This window comes from Gracilinanus agilis, chromosome 1, assembly GCF_016433145.1.
Source record: "Gracilinanus agilis isolate LMUSP501 chromosome 1, AgileGrace, whole genome shotgun sequence".
Classification (NCBI taxonomy): Eukaryota; Metazoa; Chordata; class Mammalia; order Didelphimorphia; family Didelphidae; genus Gracilinanus; species Gracilinanus agilis.
In genome coordinates, this window is record NC_058130.1 from 357,133,378 (window position 1) to 357,158,374 (window position 24,997).

Sequence of the window (24,997 nt, forward strand, 5' to 3'; positions counted from 1 at the left end):
GAAGCAAGCAAGGTTAAGTGACTTGCTGAGGGTCACATAGCTAGTAAATGCCTGAGTCTGAATTTGAACTCAGGTCTTTAGGCCTCCAGGGCCAGTGCTCTAACTACTATACCACCCAGCTGCCTTGCTACATAAACCTACTGTCTTCTTTTTTTTGGTAATGTCCTTTCACATCCATATTTCACATCCGAATATGCATTTGTTGTTAATTTATTTCAGCCATGTCCAACTCTTCATGATTCCATCAGGAGTTTTCTTGGCAAAAATACTGGTGTGGTTTGCCATTTCTTTCTCCAGCTCATTTTTACACATGAGGAAACTGAGCCAAATAGAGTGTAGTGACTTGCCCAGGGTCACACAGCTTTTAAATGTCTGAGGTCAGATTTCCTGACTCTAGCCCAGCATTTTATCCCCTGTACCTCCTAGCTGCATATATATATATATATATATATGAGTAAATATTCACATAAAAAACATGTATTACTCCATGCCTATTCTTAAATGTTAAATATATACATATGCATATGAGAATATACACATGGAGAAGGAGGTTTCCAACCACACCTCTCATCGACATCATTAAGTAGCCTTTCTGTGTATGGGAATAAAGTCTTAGCAAAAAAGAGGATAGAACCTGGTTTCATGGGTAGAGGGAACTTCCAGGTGAAGGAACTCTCTACAATGCAAGGGGCCACAACACTCTCATCCAATCCTATAAAAATGTAGTTGTGAATTCTAAGAAAGAGGCAAAACCTTCCAAAAATGGAATTGTGAAAAATTTAGCAAAATAAATAAAAACACAATAAAACGTAGATAACATCACATAACTGAATCAATATGCAGGCCATAGGGATCCTTTTGTTTGGATTTAGTGACCTTGGTTTCTATTTCAGTTTGACACCATTGGCTTCCCCTCCTGGATCAATGCCTTATCCTGGGGCAGGGGCTTGTGTAGGTCAATGAAACCAAGAGCTATGCCTTTCAGTTGGAGAAGGAAATGGTAAAGCCCTCTACCATGGACAGTGTTAAAATAATAAAAGAGATGACATCCAGAAGATGATCCCCTCAAGTCAGAAGGGGTCCAATATGCTAATGGGGAAACAATGAATGTGAACATGAGCAGGTGGGAGAGTTAGTGGGGATGTTGGAAGGGTCCGGTGTGCTCTGATCCATGGGGTCAAGAAGGGTCAGACACAACTGAACAACAATAGTCCCCACTGTCTTAGGGCACTCAGAGTTTAATTGGTTTGTCCATTATCACCTGTAGCCAATATCAAGTTTATCAATTCAGCTCTTACTACGCAGATAATTCAAGGCAATGAGATTTTGAGGGGAATTGAGAATTTCTCTATATTTTACTTTGTGCCCACTGACTCTCCAATTCTTGATCCTTATGGTTTTTGAGAAAGAGTTCCTAAGAATGCTGGTTTAGTTCTGGAAAGGACTTTAAAGGTCATCTAATCCATTCCACTCATTTTAACACTGAAGAAACAGAAGGTCCTGCAGGTCATCTCATCATAGAGTTAGGACCATGCAGCATCTGAGAAGCCATCTAGTTCCACTTCTTCATTTTATAGGTGAGGAAATCAGGATGTATAGTAGTAGCATCACTTACTAAGGTCATTGAGGTAGTAAGGGATAGAGCTGAGACTTAAAGTTAGGTTTTTGGGGGTTTGTTTCTAAATTTTTATCTAGCATTCCTTTCTCTGTATTTGCTACTTATTTTAGTTTTCTAAATAAATATCACATTTTTATTGACATAATACACTAAATCCCGGAATCCATTAAACTAATGGGCCCTCTACTTTGAAAATTTCTGTCACATCACCTTATCCTTTGCATTTGTGCATTTTTCAGGCAGGTAGGTAGATACATACATGGATAGATCACTGGACCTGGAGTCAGGAAGACCTGATTTTAAACCAGCTTCAGATACTTACCAACTGAGTGACCCTGAGCAAGTCACTTCACATCTATCTGCCTCAATTGCCCCATCTGAAAAATGGGAATATAATAATAGTACCTACCTCCCAGTGAAGTTATGAGCATGAGATAATCTTTATAAAGCACTTTGCAAACCTTGCAGCACTATATGGATGCTGGTTATTATTATTTCCTTGGAATCTTTCGTCTTCCATCAAGTGTTCTTTGAAATATTTTGTTCATGGAATATCTTTTCAGTGCCACTTAAGGCAGCAATACTTTTAGAAGTATTTCCAGCTTTAGAGTTAACCTTCTTTACCTCGAATGAAATTATCAAGCCTGGAACAGATCTTTTAGCACATTTCAGGCCGTGATATTTACCAAGTATTTAATTCCCTGGCTAGCTATTGAGCTTCCTTTCACAATAATATTAGCAAGGTTCTGCTCTTTGTGTTTTCTTTTGTTTTAATGAATCCATGTTTAACAAATTTTTGTAGATAACTTTTTACATTGACTTTGTATATATCCAAGTAAAGAGCTGTCCCATTCTACAAGTGAAAGAGTATTGTGGATTATGGATTTACAAAATTTAATTCATCTGGAGATTCAAATACTTTAGGACAACAACTGTTAGTAGAGAATGGAAAACAACTTCAGACAAAAATGATCTTTATCAGGAAAACCTTGCAAAACCAGGTACAATTAGCTTATATGTAAACCATCAAAGATGGATTAAGTGTCTTATTTTAAAACTTTCCAAAAAAATTTGGCTGCTATTCATGTATACATTTACTTAAATTTATTTTCCAGAAGGTTGAGAAAATGTGAATAATAAAAGCTAAAAAATCAAATTTGTTTCATGAGAAATTCAAATTAACATGTTAAATATATGTTTATTTAATATTAGTATGTTATATATGTTAAAAATGGAAGAGCCTTTGTTCAGAAAACTTAGACCTAAATGCATCTTATCTTAAAGCTCTTCAGAAAATTTTTGCTATCCTGGTATATTTGTTTAAATTTATCTTTCAAAAACACTAAGTGAAAGGTGAATAATAAAAACTAAAAATTACAATAATGGAGTTTCCATATTATAATAACATTTTATTAATTCAGACTCTAGCAGGGAGTTGAAGATGGAGGGGGGTGGGGGACACAGAGACTAGCCAAAATTGAATTTTGACTCTGCTTATAAAGAAAGAGTTTGCTAAAGCAAATAGTATCAACAAGATTAGAGGAGAAAAATGTAATTGTGTGAGAGAATAAATTATTTTAGGAACCTCTAATACTTTGTGAACGTGTGTTTGTGTATAATTATTGTGCTTATTATGAATCTTACAAATTCATCTGATCTCTTCTAAGTGATAGTTTGCTAATCCAGTTGGATTTCTTGTATATATTTGGAAATAATTGTTTATTTCTGCGTTAATTACTAACCTACTATGCTAAAAACCAAATTGGAGTGGGGGGAACAAATGGGACAACATAGTAAATAGAGTTTTTGATTTTGGCTTATGAAAACTTGGATTCTACTACCATGACAGGCACTGTTTGGCTTTGTGACCTTGGGTAAGTCACTTAGCCAATCAGTGCCTGGAGAATTCCCCAGGACTGATCTAATCAGAGGCAATTTACAGAGGGAGTCCTCTTCCTAGGCAACCTCCCAAACTATCAAATAGAAGGTAATATACCACAAAAGTCTTCCTCTATCCTTAGAGGGTATCCTGGGAACTTAAAAGCTATTTCATAGTCTAGGAATTAGCATCAGAAGTTGGTGATAACATTTTGTGGCCCCTGGAATTCGTGAAGATAATGTCATCTTTCTCCTGAACTTCATCTGGGTATCCTATCAGCATATCAAACTCAGCAAGTGTAAAATGGAACCTAATATCTTTTCCCATAAGCCTTTTTCTGTATCAGACTTCATTATTTCTATTGAAGGCATCATTATGCTTCTCAGATTTGCAACCTTGGAGTAATCCTTAATTCTTTCCCCAACAATAACTAGTCAATTATCTACTCTTACAAATTATACCTTTACTTTATTTCTGAAACTACTAAAAACGTTTTTCCTCTCTCATCTTGACTACTGCAAAAAATAATTTGGAATAGTCTCCTGCTTCCAGTCTCTGTCCTATCCAATCAATCTTCCATGCAGATCTCAAAATAACAATTGTAAGAAACAAGCCTCACCCCAACAAACCTCTGCTTTAAAAAAAACCTCAAGTTGTTCCCTATCACCTCTGTAACAACATATAAACTCATTAGCCTGGCATTTAAGGTCTGTTTCCATTCTTATTTCATATAAATAAGTTCCTGTGAGGAATTCTAAATTCCATTCAAACTTGACTCCTTTTGACATTTTCAGAATTTAGAATTCTAATGTATACTGTCTTTGCCTTGGTATACTGTCCATTCCTCATTCCTAGCTTCTTTTCTCTTCTAATTTCTGCTTCTTAGAAGAGGATATCTTAACCCAGGATCCATTAATTTGTTTTAAAAAATATTTTGATGACTATTTCTACATAATGGATTTTCTTCATAATTCAATGTATTGCATCTTATCCATTTAAAAACATTACTCTGAGAAGGGATTCATAGGCTTCCCTAGACTCAGAGGAGTGCATGATGCAGAAATGGTTTTTAATTTTTATTTTGGTTAATTGAATTAATTAAAATAATATTTTTAAAAATCCTTTCTTTAGATTTTTAGTTTCCTTCTAAGTTCTACTCAGATACCATCTCTTACTGAAATCAGCCTTTCCTCATTCCCTCTAATTGTTATAAGTATTCTCTCTTTCCTCAAATATCTTGTAATTGCTTTTAAGTTTATTAATTGCGTTCCCCTGGGGAAATTAAAATCCTTGAGGGCAGGAACTCTTTTAGGATTTTTTGTTGTTGTTTTTGTTTGTCTGTGCATCCCCAGAATATAACAAAATTCCTTGCACCTAGTAGATACCTATTAAAATTGTAGTGGATTGAATTGTAGAATAGTTGTAAACTATGTTATCTGAAAAATCCATATTGATGAAATTACAGATCTTTGAAGTTTTAGAAGACAAAGCATTGTTTTCTTTGAAAATTTCTGTAATTATCTTTAGTTCAGATTGGATTTCACCAGTAATAAGTCTGAAACTGTTGAAGATTTGCTCTATTAATGAATTAAAGAGCACTATTCAAGAAAAGCAAAATGCATTTATTAATATATTTTTAAGCAACAATTTATAATCAGAAATCTCACAATCAAGAAAAACAAACATGGTACCTGTTGTCAAGCCATTGACAGAAGGAGAATCCTTTTGTAATAATTGTCTGTTGATGCTACAAATTATTGTGGTTTTTTTTTTTACAATATTGTGGGTTGAACAAATAAATTTTAAAAGAATGTTGTGGCATATAAGCATTATAATAGAGTTCATCTTGAATTTAAGCAAATAAAAATGTAAGAGCCATTTTGTACCTCATATAAATAAATCATGTTCTTTAAAGTTATAATGGATTTTACCAATCTTATGAATTTGTCATTTTTTTCCCTAACTTGTTAAGTCTGGTGATTCAGCAAATTTGAGTTCTCATAAGAGAACTCATTTCTTTTTTATTAAAAATCAAAGAATAATAGCATTAAAAATTATCACTCGTATAAATCCATCTCTTGAGCAACCACTTACAATGCTACATTTTGCAGGTGGTTTGGGAACATTCCATGCCTTGTTGAACACAGCTGTCCATGTAGTCATGTACACCTACTATGGATTGTGTGCAATGGGACCAGAATACCAGAAATATTTGTGGTGGAAAAAATACTTGACAACACTACAGCTTGTGAGTAACTATTCCCCCCAAACCTCCCCAATATGTATTTTAATCCCAACAGGTGGAAATCAGTCCATTTTTATGTAAATTATATTCCCAACTAAATAATATACTAGCAAATAAATAACTTCATCATTATATATTGTGTAGTTACTCCTTCAGTATAATTTTAGTTTTTCAGAAACCTAGCTGAAAACACTTGAGAATATTTATAAAATAGTAAGTACTAATTATAAAATCTTAAGCCAGAATAACATGTATACCATCCCAGCTGTTTCATTGATAGTTAAATCAAATAGGTATATTTGAATAATAAACATGAATCAGCTTAATGGGGTCTATTATGAATATTAGTAAACTAAAAGAGAGAAGATTCACAGGCTTAGTTTAAACTCTCTATAGCTTATCACATAATATTGGGTAAATTATTTAGTTTTTAAGTAATTAAAAATCATTAACCCTTCTTATTCCTTCCCACTGTACCCAGCTTCAATTTACATAAACTCCCATATTTCATTAACACTAGAGGATTATTGCGAGAATCAAAAAATGTTCAGAAAATAGTGTTTTAAAAAAAAGTTTTCTAGGGGCAGCTGGGTAGCTCAGTGGATTGAGAGCCAGGCCTAGAGATCAGAGGTCCTAGGTTCAAATCTGGCCTCAGACACGTCCCAGCTGTGTGACCCTGGGCAAGTCACTTGACCCCCATTGCCTACCCTTACCACTCTTCCACCTATAAGTCAATACACAGAAGTTAAGGGTTTAAAATTTAAAAAAAAAAGTTTTCTAATCATCATTCTTAATTGCCCTCTGATCAAAAGAACAACCAATATATGCCTAAAAATCTGTCTAGCAAGATTACTTCTCTAGCATCTAAGTTCAAATTCTACATCATATAAACTCCTACAAAAATTTGTCACGTTTTAACTATGGTCCCAGTAGAAGTATTATTTAAGGTTTAAGTCGAGTATTAATTTAACTTTTTTGTATCACTGTTTTAGATTGTACAGCAATTAAACCTCACATTCTAAAAGTATAAGAAGGCGGCATGGATTTAGGCCTGTATACCTGGACTTGACATTTAAAAAGAGAATTAGTTATTACTTAACATGAATTAATTGCCCAGAATATGCTAGGTATCCTACAAAAACAAATCTATTATACCTATCTCAAAATGGAAGAATTAATTTTTGATTCAGGACCTATGCCATATCAATATTTGAATGTGTGCCTAGAGACAATTGCCCTTGATGATTCAGAAGGAAATTGTACTATCTGTAGATCTAATTCCTTTAGAGATGGCATGGTGTTATGGTAAAAAATATTGGACTTGGAACTGATCTCTGACACTTAAGGAGCTTTGTTGCCAAGTCTCTTAGCCTCCTTGAACCTTAGTGTCCTTATCAGTAAAAAGAAAAGGTTGAACTATTTTATCTCTGAGACTTCTAGGTCTAGATCTGTGATTGTATAATCATATGATCAATCTGAATGCAGCCAGCAAAAATCCTTCTTTGAAGGGCTTATTCCTTTTAGCTTGTAGCATAGTATTGTTTGACTGACTTATACATGTAATTATAAGTTGCATGATAAGTTGAATCCAATTCCTAAGAGAGTCACATATTGCCTATTCGGTGGCAAATGGACTTTCCATATCATATGGATCATATTTAGCTTAAATTTGGGACATATTCTTGAAGAATCCCTGGGCTTAGTGTGTGGGAAGATGCTAGGAATTCTTTTAGTTGCTTTCAAGTCAAGGGTGCTCTTAGCTCATTTTTCTAAAGAAGGTCTTCTTAATTGCTAGTGGAAATTAATTCTGAACTTAAATACATACTATAGTAACTCTCAAGGAAGTTACTTTTTTAGCACAATTGAGTAGCCTAAGAGCAGCCAATGGAGAAGAGGGAGAGGTATATAGGTAATTGTAAAAGTGGTTAAGAATTAAACTGCTAATTAATTAAAACCATTTCTAAATTACAACAAAATTCCTGACTTTTTTCTTTGTTTTCTTCTTTAGGTTCAATTTGTTATGGTGACAGTCCATATAGGACAGTCTTTCCTTGCAAAGGATTGCCCATACCAATATCCAATATTCCAGTACATCATCATGTCCTATGGGTGTATCTTCCTGTTTTTATTTGCCCACTTTTGGTACCGTGCTTATACCAAGGGCCAAAGACTTCCCAAAACTGTGAAAAATGGAATCTGCAAAAGCAAAGATAACTGAAATCTTATGTTGACACACTTCAGACTGTTACTCTATGCTCCTAGACAATCAGGACATATTTAGATGTGCAGTGCTTTTTGTATGTTTTTCTTCAAAACCAAGAGCTTGTATTTTTATGATAAGTTATTTGGGTTTCTGTTATTTGAAAGGGAGGGTAATTTAGAGATTGGAAACTAATCTTGAAGTTTTTTGACATTTTCAACTGCTCTATAGACTTTAAAGGTCTTGCTTAATAATTTTTATTAAAATGATATGAGGCAGTTAAAGTAGAATACTCTTCAAAGAAGTCCAACACATGAAAAATATCAAATATTTTGAACACTGAGAAGAGTTGAAACCAGTAGTATTGACATTGTTGAAGGCTGACTGACTTTGTAGGTGATCACAATTGACTTCACTAAACACTTCAATGATCCTAGAGTTGATTTTCTTATTTAAATAGATAACAGTGGTAAAGATTAAGCAATTTTTTTCTAAATCTGACACATTAAATGTGATTTAGAGGTAATTTGCAATCAAAGAGTTTTTTGGATAGCAGTCTTAGTTTTTACTGACAAACCTTTCTTCCTAGAACATTAAGAAAATCTTATTAGGGACTAATGGAGTAATAAAAAAAATTATAGTTATTTTATTACTCAGTAGAGTTTAATTTGCCAAGAAGAAAAAGTACTTAAAGTTCAGCTATGATTTTCATTTTAGGTATTTTTATTAACTGTGTCATGTTTTAGCATACTCTATCTGTTCCTGGTCTTCTCATAAGTTTGACCTGTGGCTTAAAAGAAATTATCTTTCATTACTAGGCTTACCAGACTTCAGTGTTCACAGTGATTTTAGGCTGACAATTATGCCCATTATTCTTTTGGAGGTGGTTTTTTAAGCAAAGTAATGCAAATAACATAGGGTAGGTATTTAAGAATGAGTATGCCAGTTTACATATTATATTAAAGTCTTTGGGTTTTTTTAATAAAGGTGATAAGAAGAAAATGATTAGGGAATCATACCAGTACCACAGAATAATTAATCGTCCTTCCAAAAAAAAGTATTAAATAGGGCAGTTTCTGTGGTCCTTAGATTAAATCTTCTCCGAGATCTCCACAGTATTATGGCACTTAAAAAAAAAGTTCAGAAGGATTGGCATTCATCTTGAATGAGTTCTGTCTCTTTAAAAAGGCCTCTTCCTAAAATTCTTTTTATAAATGCAAGATGTTAGATAACCAAAAATAGTTTAAAAACCATGGGTGTATCTTAGTTTAGAACAAGTTGAAATTAGAACATTCCGAATTTTTCCAGTCTTGTTTATATCAATTTTTGAACAATTATTTTATACCTCAAACTGATTTTGTTCACCAAAAAAATGTTACCCAGCTAATGTATGACCTACAATAAAAACAGGCTTATTGCAAATCTACTGGATTGTATAAGACTAATTAGATTGTATTTTCCCCATCTATCTGTGACTCCCTGCTCTAAAGTCTATCCTTTTCAATGGTCCTGACTTCATTCTTGCCAAATTCTCAAGTTCTCTTCTTTCAAAATGGAGGACAGAGACATGATTCACTTGCCTGAGATATGGAAATGATATATTAAGAAGAAAGAGGAACTTCTCTTGAGGAGCCCAGGAAAGGAGACAGCGTTCCAAGAACCAGTTCCTCTCTAGCCATCTCAGTGTCCATGGAGTACCCCAACAAGAGTTAGAAAATGCTGTGTGCTCAAGTGTTCCACAGCTATTCTCTCAATATATCACACTTACCTGGAGTCAAGGTTAGGAAATAATGAAGAGATGCTAAAGTCCATGTTCTCAGCGATCCTTTACTTATAAATGATGAAAAGCAGATACCTTAAGGAAGGCTAAATTGAAAGAGAAAGGAGAAGAGTACTGTTTTTCTTACATACTTTCCTCTGATCTTGCCCCTTCACACTTTCTCCTAAATTTGTCTGAATTCTCCTTTTTAGATAATGTATGTAGACATGGAAAGAATGGAAGCTTTAGTTGAGAAGTGGAAAGCATCTTTTAGCTTGATTAGAAGTAGCTTCCAAATCAAACAAAGAAATTTAGGAGAGAAGAAAAGATTTTCAAATATCAACAATGTCTTAGGTAAAGGCTTCTTCCATTTAAAAAATAAAACAACCACTAATTCACTGTGAATGTTGCTGGATAAGAGGTTTTCTAGACCTAGTTTGGTAGGTCTAGATTTTAAATCTTGAGTCATTTAAAGATGTTCATTGACTTTTCAGTTTCATTACCTTTGGTTTTAAACTTCATTTGTGAGTTTGTCAAGTATAAGTTTTTGCTTATAATTTGTGAATCTTGGGAGGGACTAAATCTACAAAGTATTTCTAAATGTATAAATTGCTAAATATTATAGGACTTTACCATTTTACAATTTTCATATATCTTAATACAATGGACTACATTGTTTTCTCTATGGAATTCTGTCTCTTCCCTGATACTTTTCTTCCATTGACTCTTATGGATTGATTAAATGGGTTGAATAATGTGAAAATAAAATTTGGATCTCTGCATATTGTAATAAATTTGAGATATGATATCACTTTTGGCTGGATTTTTCTATTGCATTTTTCTTTGGGTTATTGCCATTTTGAGGGAAGACTATCAAATATTCATTCAGCAAAACTCACTCATATGACACATATTTGTTAAGTACCTATTATGTATGTCACTTTTTATTTAATTTTTATTTTGAATATTTCCCCCTAGTTACATATTTCATGTTCTTTCCCTCTCCCCCAAATCCCAACTAACCCCACTTAGTCAACTCACAATTCCACTGGGTTTTACATATATCATTGATCAAGACCTAATTCCATATTATTGATAGTTGGACTAGAGTTATCATTTAGTATCTACATCCCCAACAATATCCCCAGCAGCCCATGTGTTCAAGCAGTTGTTTTTCTTCTGTGTTTCTCCTCCCACAGTTCTTCCTCTGAATGTGGCTAGTTTTCTTTCTCATAAGTCCCTCAGCCTTGCTTTGGATCCTTGCATTGCTGCTAGTAGAGAAGTCTGTTATGTTCAATTCTACCACAGTGTATCAGTCTCTGTGTACAATGTTCTCCTGGATATGCTCCTTTCACTCTGCATCAGTTCCTGGAGGTTGTTCCAATTCACATGGAATTCCTCCAGTTCTTTATTCCTTTGAGCACAATAAAAAACAAAATAAAGTAACATTGAGAAAATGCCTCTTAGAATCAAAGTCAGAACAAGGATCACTTACTATTTAGGACCTTTCCTTGTCCTTGCAGGTGCTTCTGCAATGTAACCTCACCATGACCCAAACTGATGTATGTATTATGTACTTATATATTAATGCTATCTTCACCATTACCATAAGGTGCTTGAGAACTGGTGTACTTTTGTTTTGTTTAGTACAATGCCTGGCACATACTGTTAATAGATTCTTGGTGTCTGAATAATGAATGCTTGCTGAATTGAAAAAGAATTTAATGTGTTGTCATTTAAAAGCTATGGCCAAGAACAGAGATTAAAATACCTTCATAAAAGGAGTCCGCTTTACACTTAATTTAATTTTCTTTTGTTATTCACTTGCATTATCCAGTAGAGGTCCAGAGATCAGAGCTTTGTATCCCCCACTTTTAAAATTTAAATTTGTCACATTAAAATATGCAGGTAATTCCCTCCCTTCCTCCTCTCAACCCATTAGAGAATATATCATGGCAAAAATATATATGTACCTAAAATGAAGTCTTATTTATTTCTATTTATCAGTTCTTTCTCTGGAGGCAGATATACTTGTCATTCTTCAAACAATATTTCTGTTGCTGAACATAATATTCTCTTGGTTCTTCTCATTTCAGTCTTCGTAATTTCATGTAGGACTTTCTATGTTTTTCCAAAATTAACCTGCTTGTCATTTCTTATAGCTCAGTAGTATTCCATCACAATCATATGATGCAACTTGTTTAGCCATTCCCCAGTTAATGGGCATCCCTTCAATTTCCAGTTCTTTACTGTAACATAGGATTGTTAACATTGCCATGTTGGCTTGGGGCAACCTGTCAGTTGCCCTGGATGGAATATTGACTGTGGCATGAGCCAAAGGGCAAGTATCAACTACCAGTTGGGCCATGGGTATATAAAACCCTGGAGACCCAGGGCTGGGTTCTGTTCTTCCCTGACTTCTCCCCTGACCTCTCACTCACCCCAAACCTCCTGGGGCCCTGGGTGGTGGGAGTAGGAACATGGGTACTAGTTAGGCCTAGGATAGGGTTAAACCAATTCTGCAGGACAGCTTATCAATACTATCACCATTACGGGCAAACCTTTAATCAAAGATCAAATCTATTATCCAGAGACCTCCTTACTCTGACCCAGGGCTGCCTGCCCTGGGTCAGCAGAAGACCATCCAGACAAGACCTATTAGCAACCTGAGTCAGATAAACCTTTCACCCTTAGTTCTCAGTATTTCCTAACCCTCTTTCCACTGCTTTACTCCCATTACTCCTGTTATCAATAAACCCCTTAGCCTTAAGTTGAGAACTTTGTGGTTTTTGCCTACCATTTAAGACCAAGCAGGGACAGCCAACAGGAAAGGTTCTGATCAGTTTCAGCAGGTATAAACTCCATTGCTGAAGGGCAGGAAGTCCGATATTCACTTCCTGTCAACCTACAATACACCAATAGGAGGCTACTTCCTCAGCACGAAAGGGGATGGAAATCTGACATCTTAAAGGAGCCTGATGTCTAGCAGTGAGAGTTTCATTTGAAACTCTGTTAACCTGGGTTGGATCCTGGATACATTTATAACCAGTTACAAGCTCAGCCTGGGTACAGCTCATTGCATCCTTTTACAACTAGCACCTTCCTCCTTCTAGTGTTATTACCAGCTTAAGGCCCTTTTACCCACTCATTACATTATCAACACAAAGAGAGCAAAAATATTTATGTAAAATATAAATATTTATTAAATTAATTAAAACATAAATTATTTTCCTTTTTCCCTGATCCTTTGGAAATAATCCTAATAGTAGTATTGCTGGGTAAAAAAGTATACACAGATTTGTAACTCTGAGCGTAATTCCATATTGCTCTCTAAAGTGGTGGGATCACAGCCATAGCACTGCTTGGATTATACCTCAAAGAGATAATAAGGAAAAAGACTTGTACAAAAATATTTATAGCTATGCTCTTTGTGGTGGTAAAAAATTGGAAAATGAGATAATGTCCTTTGATTGGGAAATGGCTGAACAAATTGTCCATGTTAACTGGAATGACCTCCAGGAATTGATGCAGAACGAAAGGAGCAGATCCAGGAGAACATTGTACACAGAGACTGATACACTGTGGTAGAATTGAACATAACAGACTTCTCTACTAGCAGCAATGCAAGGATCCAAAGCAAGGCTGAGGGACTTATGAGAAAGAAAACTAGCCACATTCAGAGGAAGAACTGTGGGAGGAGAAACACAGAAGAAAAACAACTGCTTGAAAACATGGGCTGTTGGGGATATTATTGGGGACATAGACACTAAATGATAGCTCTAGTCCAACTATCAATAATATGAAATTAGGTCTAATGATACATGTAAAACCCAGTGGAATTGTGCATCAGCCAAGGGGAGTTAGAGGGGATTGGGGGACAGGGAAAGAACATGAAATATGTAACTATGGGGAAATATTCAAAATAAAAATAAAAAAAAATAAAAAATAAAATAAAGTGATGGGATCAGTTTGCAATTCCACCAACCATTCTTGACATGTGAGTCTATCTTAGAACTAATCTCTTGTTGTAGGCAAAACAATCATGTGCACTTCTCTGAATTGGGACTCACCATTGCATACATTAGAGGAAAAAGTTTGCCCTGCCTTTCTTCTAAAGCCAACTAGAGAAGGAAAACAAGTTTCTGTGCTCCATTTGCAAGGCTAATTAGAGAATAATAACATTCTTTAAAGTATGAAAGCATGGTCAGCTCATTTTGGTGGGAGACTAGGGATTCTTTCTCATGAATTCCCTTGTAGATATGTGTTGTAGAATAAAATTTCTTTGGACTTGGAACCAATTTGGGAGCTGTGATACTTGCTAAAATAATTTCAAGTACTGATCCTCTATTCTGTAATATGTTTGCAACCTAAGTTATGAATAATTAAATGCCTTGTACATTTGATCCCGAAGCCTGGGAAATATGTGGCTTATCTCTTTTATGACTTTATTTTTATGAGTTACCCAATTCTTATCACTATCTTTCTTCCTTTATGATCTTTCTCATTTGTTCTTATTTCTTCCCATTGCCAATACTCTAACATAAAACCTAATCATCCCATGCCCGTGTTATAACTGGTCTCCTTACTCTAGTCTCTTTCCCAGACCAATCATCCTATTCTCCTAAAATTTCTATCATTGTGCCACAGAAGTGCTGCACATTGCCACAGTATTAGTTCCATTACAGAGAGAGTCATTGTGACATGATTATTGTATTATTCCATGAATACATACCTGTCCAAAGAAATCTGCCATTATATATTTCAGCAACTATTAATACTGAAAACTACAAGGGGCAGCTGGGTTGCTCAGTGGATTGAAAGCCCAGCCTTAAGACTGGAGGTCCCAGGTTCAAATCTGGCCTCAGACACTTCCTAGCTGTGCGACCCTGGGCAAGTCACTTAACCCCCTTTGCCTAGCCCTTAACCATTCTTCTGCCTTAGAACCAATACACAGTATTGATTCTGAGATGGAAGGTAAAGGTTTTAAAAAAATACTGAAAACTACAATCATTAAAAGAATGTCTGCATACAATTTATATAACCAAGTCCTAGGTATGTAGGGACTGACTTCAAAGTCTTCCACAATCTGTCCCAAATTTACTTCTGTATCTCATATTGTTCTCTCCCTCTCATCTATAATCTATCCTATAAAGCTCAATTTAAGACCTATGTTTTCCATAGTCTTCTCACTCTTTACTGGTTGCTGAAGTATAAACTTGTTTGGAATTTCCCATCTGTCCTCTTATTCCTATCCCCTTCAATCCTACCCTTTAAATGTCCTAAACTCCCTTCTATTGTACTCTCTAAAAATGCCTGATCTATAATTATCAACCTTGGTTTAATCTTAAAACTCTTTTTTTCTTATTCCTTTCATCATTTCACATTCACTGAGTCTCTTCTAATGGGTCAATATATAATCCTGGCCTGAGTTGGTTCCCACTAGCCTAATTTTTTAATTCTCTCCCTCTCTACTACTGAGCAAACTCTCTTCCTTTTAAGTTAATGCTATTCTTATTTATCATTTAATCCACATGCAGATCCTGGTAACTATGATCTATCAATCTCAGAACATTTTCCTTCCATCCTCAATGAATCAAATTTATTAGCTCCTAGTTTTTCCCTTTTCCCTATCTTCTGAACTCATATTTGGAGACTTTAACCTAGACATTGATGATACTCCCTCAAATAATCTAACTTCCCCAATTGATAAATGATCAAAGGATATGAATAGGCAGTTATCAGAAGAAAAAAAAATCAACAAAGCTATCTGTAGTCATGTGGAAAATGCTAGAAATCATTACCAATTAGAAATACAAATGAAGACAATTCTGTTACCATTTATCAAATGGAAAAGTGGTTTTTATTTTTATAAATTTTACTTGGTTCTATTTTCAGTGCATATTTGAGAACAGAGGTATTTATCAGAGAAACTTGCTGTAAAATTTTTTTGATATTATTTAATTGGTTATGGTACCTTTATGTAGTTTCCATGATAATCTTTTAATTAAATCTGTGTTTGCTTTTGCTTTATCCGAGCTAATGATTACTACTTCCGCCTTTTTTACTTCAGCTGCAGCATTAAATTCTGCTCTCACATTTTATTTTAATTTTGTGTGTCTTTGTGTTTCAAGTGTGTCTTTTATAAAAACACATTGTTAGATTCTGGTTTCTAATCCATTCTTCATGCTCCTTAACAATTACAAAGTTTGTTACCATTTCAAAGAATTAAACACCCATAATATTTCATATTATGTTTTATTTCCAGGCTAGACCATAAACAGGAATCAATGATTGATGAAAACACCTGTTGTAAGATAAATTAGTAAGATGTTTAAGATTAGTTATTTGGGAGGCTTAGCAAGCGGGGCTGGAGAATTCTAAATGGAATGGGGAAGCAGGAAGTTTTGTTTCTCTGAGATGGACTCCATGTTGGCTGGGGACACGTTGTAACTGACCTCTGGGAGACCTCAGAGGAAGTGGAGTTCGTATCCTGATATCCTGGTATCCAGAAGGAAAAAAGTCATCTGCTTGTGGGAAGTTTGGTTAAGACTATAAAACCTAACCAGGGTTGCTGGTCAGCTCAGATTGGTTTAGCTCCTTGACTTACCCAACTGAAGGAGTACTGGCTGAGGACCTGGGAGAGAGCTGAATCATCACTGGATTTTGACAGGTCTCAGCAGTGAGGATCCCACTTTCATTCCTGATCTCCATTGTGCCCTGCCCTGCTATAGTCTAGCTTAGTGTAGATAAATTCATTCCCTGACCCCGAGGCTTGCCCATAGATTGGTAGAATAGAACCCTTTCCTTCCTTCAAACTATAAAGCCTTTTGTCAGTCTACTCACTTGTTAGTCTCACAGACTCCCTGGCTAGGTGGATCTGTGTTAGCAGTTGGACCTCCAACTGCCAAACCCATTCTAACTGTATTTCCCCAACTTGTTAATCCCAGTCTATTGCCTTGTCTTTTCTCTTACCCTTCCTCAGAACCCTGATAATATTTAAGTTAACACCCAGTTTTTCCCCATAAGACACCTAATATAGTAATTAGCATGTAGCAGTTCGTGGGATACATATATGAAAAGGAGGACCACTTTATTATTCATTAAAAAGCTTTTTGAGGGTAGGGATTGTTAATTTGGAAAAAACATGGAACTACTAAAGTAGTTAGGAAAACCTTGTCTTTAATAAGGAAAGAGATAGTATTCAATATTCAGCTACTACACAGTCAAAGCACCAAAAAACCATACAGAGCCAAAGGCTCTGGGATTCTGGAAACAGTATCTCTGCAAGAATGCCCCATGCAAGATGATTCTCCAAAGAGTGACAGAACTTGGACGTCTTTCATACCCTCTGGAGAACTTGGTACAGCAAATATGCATAGACAGACTGCAAGCAGGCTGCAAAGAGGCTGTAGCCATCAGCAGGGGGTATCATGGAGTGGTCAGCTACAAAGAATACAAAAAGAAAGTGTCAAACCAAGAACTGGGCTTCCTGAAAGAGGGCTTTAATACAATGGGGGAAGCTACTAAGACAACTAAGGGTACTCAACATTTGACTATGTCTACCAGTCCCAAACAAACTGGGGTCACCAAACACCTTAAGGTCTATCATTAGTCCAAAACAAGTGTGCCTGATACTTCCTTCGAAGTGAGTTCTCAGGGGGTTGAGACAAACTTGAAACTTGCAGAAAACCCAGTTGACAGGATCATTTTAACCTATTTGGTTGTTTGCATATAAACCCTTATGCTAGACACTGGGGGAGGGGGGAAGGAGAAAGAAAAAGATAATTAAGTATGACTCTTACCTTCAGAGAGTTCATACCCAGGCTGGTAGAGATCCACTTCTATCATAACTTCACAGAAATGTGAAACTCAGATATTTACTTGGATACAATTTTACAGGCTCTTTCAAGAAAATTAAATTTATATATAGTCTGATATTTCACTGGATTGTGGTTTGGGGCTTGGATTTTCCCCACTTAAAAGTATATAACATTATAACATGTAACATAATAAAATAATACATATTGCTCTAAATAAATAATAAGTTATTATAAATAAAAAAGCAAAAAAAACAAATTCTCACATTACCTATGTCCAAAAATCTATGTTTTATTCTTTTTTCCCTGCTCTCCCACTCTTCTCTCCTCCCCAAGATGGCAGATAATATTATGCAAGTTGAATATGTATCATATTATATATATATGCATATATATTTATATATATTTCACTGCTTGTCATGTTATAAAATAAGACATATATTGCTTACACTAGAGAAAATTCATGGAGGAAATGAAGAATGGTGTGTTTCTGCATTTGGACTCTATATTTTCTTTCTATGGCAGTGGATAGCCTTTATCACCATTAGTCCCTTGGAAATTATCCTGGTCTTGTTGATAATAGCTAATACATTCACAGGTGATCGTCATACATTATTTTCTTTACTGTATTCAACATTCTCTTGGTTCTGCTCACTTATTTTGTATCACTTCACAGAAGTTTTTCAGGTTTTTTTGTGATCTTATTTACCATTTCATATTGCACAATAATATTCCATTACTATTATATACCACAATTTCTCCAGCCATTCCCCAAATGATGGACATCCCTTCAGTTTCCAGTTCTTTGCCCCATAAAAAGAAATATTTGAGAATATATAATTCCTTTTCTTTTTTCCTTGATTGCCTAAGGAAATAAACCTAACCTTAATGGTACTAGTACTGGGCCAAAAGATATACACAGTTTTATAACTTTTTGAGTATAATTCTAGATTGCTCTCCAAAATGGTTAGATTAGTTCACAGTTCCACCCACAATGTATTAGTGGCCTTATTTTTCCACATCCCCTCCAACATTTGAGATTTTGCCCTTTTATCATTTTAGCCAGTCTGATATGTGTGAAATGATATTTCAGTTATTTTGACTTGCATTTCTCTAATCAATAGAAAATTTAGAATTTAGAAAAATGAATAAAAACAATGATTTAGAGCATTTTTTCATATAGTTATATATGGTTTTAATTTCTTCATTGAAAAACGGTCTGTTTATATTTTTTGACCATTTATTAATTGCAAAATGGCACATATTCTTATATATTTGACAGTTTCTCTCTCTCTCTTTCTCTCCCCCTCACTTACCTTCTGCTTAGAATTAATACAGAGTATGGGTTCCAAGGCTGAAGAACAGTAAGGGCTGGGCAATGGGGGTCAAGTGACTTGCCCAGGGTCACACAGATAGAAAATATCTAAGGACAAATTTGAACCTGGGATTTCCTGTCTCTAGACCTGGCTCTCAATCCACTAAACCACCTAGGTGTGTGTCCCCCCTGGTCCCCTGTTGTAAAGAGAATCCCAAGGGAGATATGGATATCTGGTGAGGTGGATGTATCTCTGTATTCTCCCTAGATGCTGGTGATGGGAGAACAGCAACCCCAATCACCCTTGCTAGTTGTTATAATTTCCTCTTTCAATAACAGTTGCCCAGGGAAGGATCCTGAAAGGTTAGGTGGATGGGCAACCCTTTCAGGTCCAACCTGGGGTTGGATCAATTATTAATATTGGGCTCTGATTAGCCTTGGATCACATTTGTTTATCTGACTGTGTTAGCTCCCTTCCCAAGGGTTGAGATATAAAGACCACTCAGGAAGGTACTTATTAAACACTCTTTATCTATAATCTAAATCAGGAAAGGATAATCAGGATAAGGATGAGGATTGGAGACCCTGTCAATCTAATATCTATAATCTATAATCACTCAGGGTTGGAGGCTATTGACTTAGTAGAATGGGGAGCTTTTGTTCTTCACAACCCCTCTGGCTCAGCCTGGCCAATGCCAAAACAGAGAGTGACTGCCCTTGATGCAGCTGTGTTGATGATTTCTCTCAACTTTCTTATTAGTGTTTGGTGATGTATTTGCTCTGACAGCCTTCAGAAAATATATAGATCCAACCCATCCTCTGCTTCTTCAGACCTCCTTCCTCCCTTCACCAGCTAGGGACCAAGAGACCTAAAGAGCTAGGAAGATTCAGAGACCTAAAGATCTAAGGACCAAAGTCCAAATCAGAGAGAGACTAAAGACCAAAAGACCAAAGGCTAAAGACCTCTTCCAGGTGGCTGTTAGGGGTATTTATACCCTCAGGCCTACCGACTTTTGCCCCTGGCTTGAAGCATCTAGGAATATTCCAATCTCTCCAACTGCCTCCCTTGTCAATCAAGGTGATGCCAACATATCTCCAGGATTTAAATATAACATCCCCAATTCTCTATATATTTTAAATATGAGACATCTTTCTCTGAAACTGTCTATAAATACCTCCCCACCCCAACTTATTGCTCTCTTTCTAATTTTGGCTGCATTAGTTTTATTTGTATAAAACTTTTCAATTTAACATATTTGAAATTATCTATTTTATATTTCACAATGCTTTCTAACTCTTCTTTATTCATAAATTCTTCTCCTATCCATAAATCTGACAGGTAAAATATTCCCTGTCCTTCTAGTTTGTTTATAATATCTCCCTTTATACTGAGATCATGTATTCATTTTGATCTTATCTTGGTAAACAGTGTAAGACATTAGTCATCATCTGCTTTATTTTTCTAGACTCATTTAGGGGGAATTTTTTCATGATCATGCCTAGATCATGAGGCTCAGCTCCACTTCTAAGGTAGAAGGAGTACTGTCCCTTGGTTCCTTTGGGTGCCATGTGCAGTGGATTTAAAAGGATTCCACTTCTCAGCTGCCAACTCCCTCTGGTGTTGTGAGTTCGTGGGTTGTCCATTCTACTGAGGGTTCCCCAGGTATATTTGTCCCTGGCAGATCTTCAAGCTCCTCTGCATGTGCTGAGCATTGGGCTCCTCGCCCTGCTGATTTAATTGTTATCATCTCTTCTCCCAGTGAGACAGGTCCGTCCTGTTACCCCTCTGTTTTTCTTTTTTTTTTTTTTTTTTTTTTTTGGTTGGAACCTTGCTTCACTCTGTCTTCTGATGGTTCTGTCTTTCAAAATTTTGTTTTGTGGCATTTTTTTCTTTTGTGGTTGTTTAGAAGTGAGTTTGGGCAAGCTTGGAAAGTTCCTTATTCTGCCATGTTGGCTACCAGAAGTGAAATTTGTAGCTTTCTATGCCCTTTCGTTAGCAATTTGCTTCAAGTAGGACTTTGGGACCTAGTATTTACTGCTACAATTACTGCTGCTTCTCCTCCTTATCCTCCTCCTACCACCTCCTTTCTTTTCTGTACTAAATATTACCAGTTCTTTTAAACAACCTTAAATGTAGCTATGAAAAAAGTATATAACTCCTGTTTGGGAGTGCCTCCCCGACTGGATTATTATCTGACATACCTTCTAGCTACATGGCCTGTCTTATGTAACATCTCCTTTTCTCTTTCACACTGAAGTGAGCCCTGGAGAAGGCCAGTGTGACAAAGGAAATACATAAAGAGTACATTTTCCAAAAAATGGAACCAAAAAGATGCCAATTGTTGTTGTTCTTCAGTGGCTCAGTTGTGTATGACTCTTTGTGACCCTATGGACCATAGCTATCCATAGGGTTTTCTTGGCAAGAATATTGCAGCGGTTTGTCATTTCCTTCTCTAGTGAATCCTTTTATTAGGCACTCAAAGGTTAAGTGACTTGCCCAGGATTACATAGGTTAGGAAATGTCTGAGGCTGGATTTGAACACCTCGGCACCCTATCCACTGAGGCACCTAGTTGTCTCGTGCCCAAAGACTGGGGAATGGCTAAATTGTGGCTCATGAATGTAATACAATATGACTATGCTGGAAACAAATGATGTATGTGATGAATACAGAAGAATATCATAAGATCTCTATGAATTAATTCAGAGTGTGAAGTAAGCAGAGCCAAGAAGACAATATACACATTGACTAAAACAATGTAAAACAAATAATAATAGCATGCTAAAAAATAAAAATGTCACAAAATTATATTGATCATGAATGAAGAGATATGAGAAAATATCCCCAACCTACCCATTCATGGAGGTGGGAATTCCATGGCTGTTACATATTACACACATTTTTGGATTTTTTTCAATGTATTGATCAATTATGTTGACTTTCTCCCCCTTTTTTTCCCTCTCTAAAAAATGTTATTTATTGGTGGTTCTCCTGTAAAGGGAGGGGAAGACAAACATGGGATATTATAGTGATGTAAGAAACAGAAAATATTAAAATTTGTTTTAAAAGACTTTATTTTCATGTTTCTTACCATTAATTAAATAAATTATATTTTCATTTCCTCTTCTACTTATTTTCCGACTTTCTTTTTTTTGTAAAAAGAACCAAAAGGGAAATTATTAGACTTTATTTATGACACCCTGAACCATTCCTGTGTCTTTGTTCCTATTTTGCTTTTGAATTCCTTGAGGGCATACATCGTGTCTTATACTCTTTTTCTACTCCTAAAGAGTCCTGTGAAGGAATTGATTACTGACACAGATATGCCATGGAATGCAGGAGGCAGTGAGAGGGGACCAAAAGGCATTTGGAATCCTCAAGAAAGAGGCTGCTAGGAAACCTAATGGACTTTTGGAGGAGTCTGGTCTTGGACTCAAAAGGAGAGCCAGCTCCTAGAGACTTCTGGAGGACTGGAAATTTCCCTGATAGCTGTGATTCCCAACTGCTCAAAGAAGCCATTAGCCTAAAGACATCTTGCTGTAGTAGACTGAGGGAATATCTGTGTAAAGCAGATCAATGGCCAGGTTACCTCAAAGGGATCACTCTGAGGGGGGCTGGCTAAGCCTGAAGCTCATCTGTCCCTTGACAGCTAATTCTAGGGACTATGCTCTTTCATATTTAGCCTAGGTTAGTCATTGTAGATTTCATCATCAGATGGAGAGGTTCAGGCCAGCCCCCTGGAGCTTTTAACTGAGGGCTGAAAGACTTGAATTACTGACCATTACCTTCAATGAGGGAACCCCTATTACCCTTTTCCCCCAATCCTTGTCCCTTGAAACTCTTGTAGTAAACTTTCAATCAACATTTAGGAAAAGCAGTCAGATTTATTAACAGAAGAAAATCAAAGGGTAACTAGTGTGGGTGGAGGTTTTTCCCTCAAAGGGAGAGCTCTCACAGACTCAGGTAAAAGTCAAACCTCCTGAGTCTCCCTCCATTGCTCTCCCTCTGGCAGCAGCTCTGTTCAGACAAGGATACTAAAGTGGGGCTAAGTAAAAGCAAAATTCCCTAGCCAAACATCTATTCCTTTCTCCTGAAGTAGTCTTCATTCTGACACAGGCTGCTGCATCACCTTGCTCACCATTCTAAAAGATAGTGACATTTGCTCTGTTCTAAAGGAGGGAATATCCTGACATGTCAAGTCATCCAAACTTCTTGACCAGTTATTTATATCAACAACACGGGTTTTTCACTGACTTTTTACACCTGGTATGATTATCCAGTGATTAAAAGTTCAATAGACCTTATGTAACTAATTATGTACTTCAACAACTTATGCAACTACATAAGTGAAAGGCAGAACATTCACTAATCTCCAGTACTTAAATTAGAATCTGTTTTCAAATTTAACTTTTTGCTTTAAAATTTAAAAATATATGTTATGTCTGTATGTGTGTATATATATATATATAGATAGATAGATACACACTTATATTTATCTATCTATCTATATATAGATGATAAGATACTCCACTGAAGTCCTACCTTAATATCTCATTGTTTGACCAAATAGATTAGTCAGATAGCACTTGAATTTAAATTAGAAAATGCAAAAAGTAGATTGCATGAGAAATATATAAATATAAAGAAAGATTTATTTCTAGGATACCCAGGAATAGGTATCAGCATCCTTTTTCTTATTTACCTTTTTGGGCTTCTCTCGTGTCTCTGTGTTTGGACCTCAAATTTTTTGTTTAGGTCTGACTTATTCCTCAGGAATGCTTAGACATCTTCTATCTTATTTAATGTCCATTCCTCCCTCCCCCCCCGCTGAAACAATATACTCAGTTTTGCTGGATAGGTGACTCTGGGCTGTAAAACCAAATCTTTTGCCTTCTTGAATATTATATTCCATGCCTTTCAATTCCTTAATGAAGAAGCTGCTATGGTCCTGTGTGGCCCTGATTTTAGCTCCATGGTGTTTGAATGGTTCTTTCTGGCTGCTTGAAATATTTTTTCCTTCACATGGTGGCTCTTGAATTTAGATATTACATTCCTAGAAGTTGTCAACTGAGGATTTCTTTCTGGAGGTGATCTGTTCATTCTTTCAATTTCAATTTTATTTTCTAGTTTGAGGATCTCCATGCAGTTGTCTTTGATAATTTGTTTTATGATGTCCAAGGTTTTTTCTTGATCATGGCTTTCAGGTAGTTCAATAATTCTCAAATTGTCTCTCCTAGATCTATTTTCTAGGTCAGTTATTTTTTCAATAAGCTATTTCATGTTTTCCTCTGTTTTTTCATTCCTTTGATTCTGCTTTATTGTTTCTAGATATCATTGAGATATCTAGAAATCATTAATTTCTAGATAGTCAATTCTGATTTTCAAGGCCTGATTTTCCTCTGTCAGTTTTTGGTTTTCCTTTTTCAATTGGTCCATTTCTTCTTGCCTCACTTTCATTTCTCTTCTCCACTTTTCCTCTGTCTCTCTTAATTGATTTTTGAAGTCTTTTTGAGCTCTTTCAGAATCTGTGTCCAATCTATATTTTTCTTTTGGACTTTTAGTGTATTCCCATTGCTTTTGCTGTCCCCTTCTGTGTCTGTACCTTGCTCTTTGTCTCCATAAAAATTCTTTAGTTAGGTGCTTTTTTTTGGTTGCTTGCTCATTTTTCCTATCTAATGATAGGTAGGTTCTGTTTTCTGGGAAGTTGGGGTACCTTCTTAAACTTCAGTCCTTCCATGATGCTGATTTTAGCTTATTTTCTGGTTGTTTACCAGTTTCAGTTCTTGGAGGCTGATGTACACAGGTATGAGGGCTAAGAGCTCTGAGAGCCTTCTCCTCCTGCTGATTCAATTGACACTTGAGTTGCTGATAGCTTAAAGACTTGCCTCTGGCTTAGATTTAAGCTTTTGGTCTCTCTCTGATCTTGATCAGGTCAGGGGCTGATCAAATTCTAGCCCCAGGCTTAGGCTCAAGTTTTTGGTCTCACAGTGTATTTGATCCAATCAGGCACACCCTTGACTGTCCTGTCTTGTGCTGTCTTGGAGTTCTACCCTGAGCTTTAGGCAAAAAGATCAGTACTTAGTACTTAGTCTTCTCAGCCAACCTGAAGTAGGAACTATGTCCTTATCCTATACCCAGACTGGGATTCCTGACTTTGCTCTTAG

General features: G+C 36.0%; 2 protein-coding genes across 2 annotated transcripts in view; both read left to right on the forward strand.

Annotated features, from left to right (window-relative positions):
• The window catches only part of ELOVL7 (ELOVL fatty acid elongase 7), a 33,241-nt gene extending 25,281 nt beyond the window's left edge, over window positions 1-7,960 (forward strand). The window contains exons 6-7 of the mRNA XM_044657724.1: window positions 5,609-5,745; window positions 7,751-7,960. Of these exons, the coding sequence (XP_044513659.1) occupies window positions 5,609-5,745; window positions 7,751-7,960 (347 nt within the window). The remainder of the gene's footprint in view (window positions 1-5,608; window positions 5,746-7,750) is intronic.
• A 9,044-nt stretch (window positions 7,961-17,004) lies between these two features.
• The window catches only part of DEPDC1B (DEP domain containing 1B), a 139,699-nt gene continuing 131,706 nt past the window's right edge, over window positions 17,005-24,997 (forward strand). The window contains 1 exon segment of the mRNA XM_044681023.1: window positions 17,005-17,239. Coding sequence (XP_044536958.1) covers window positions 17,005-17,239 — 235 coding nt within the window.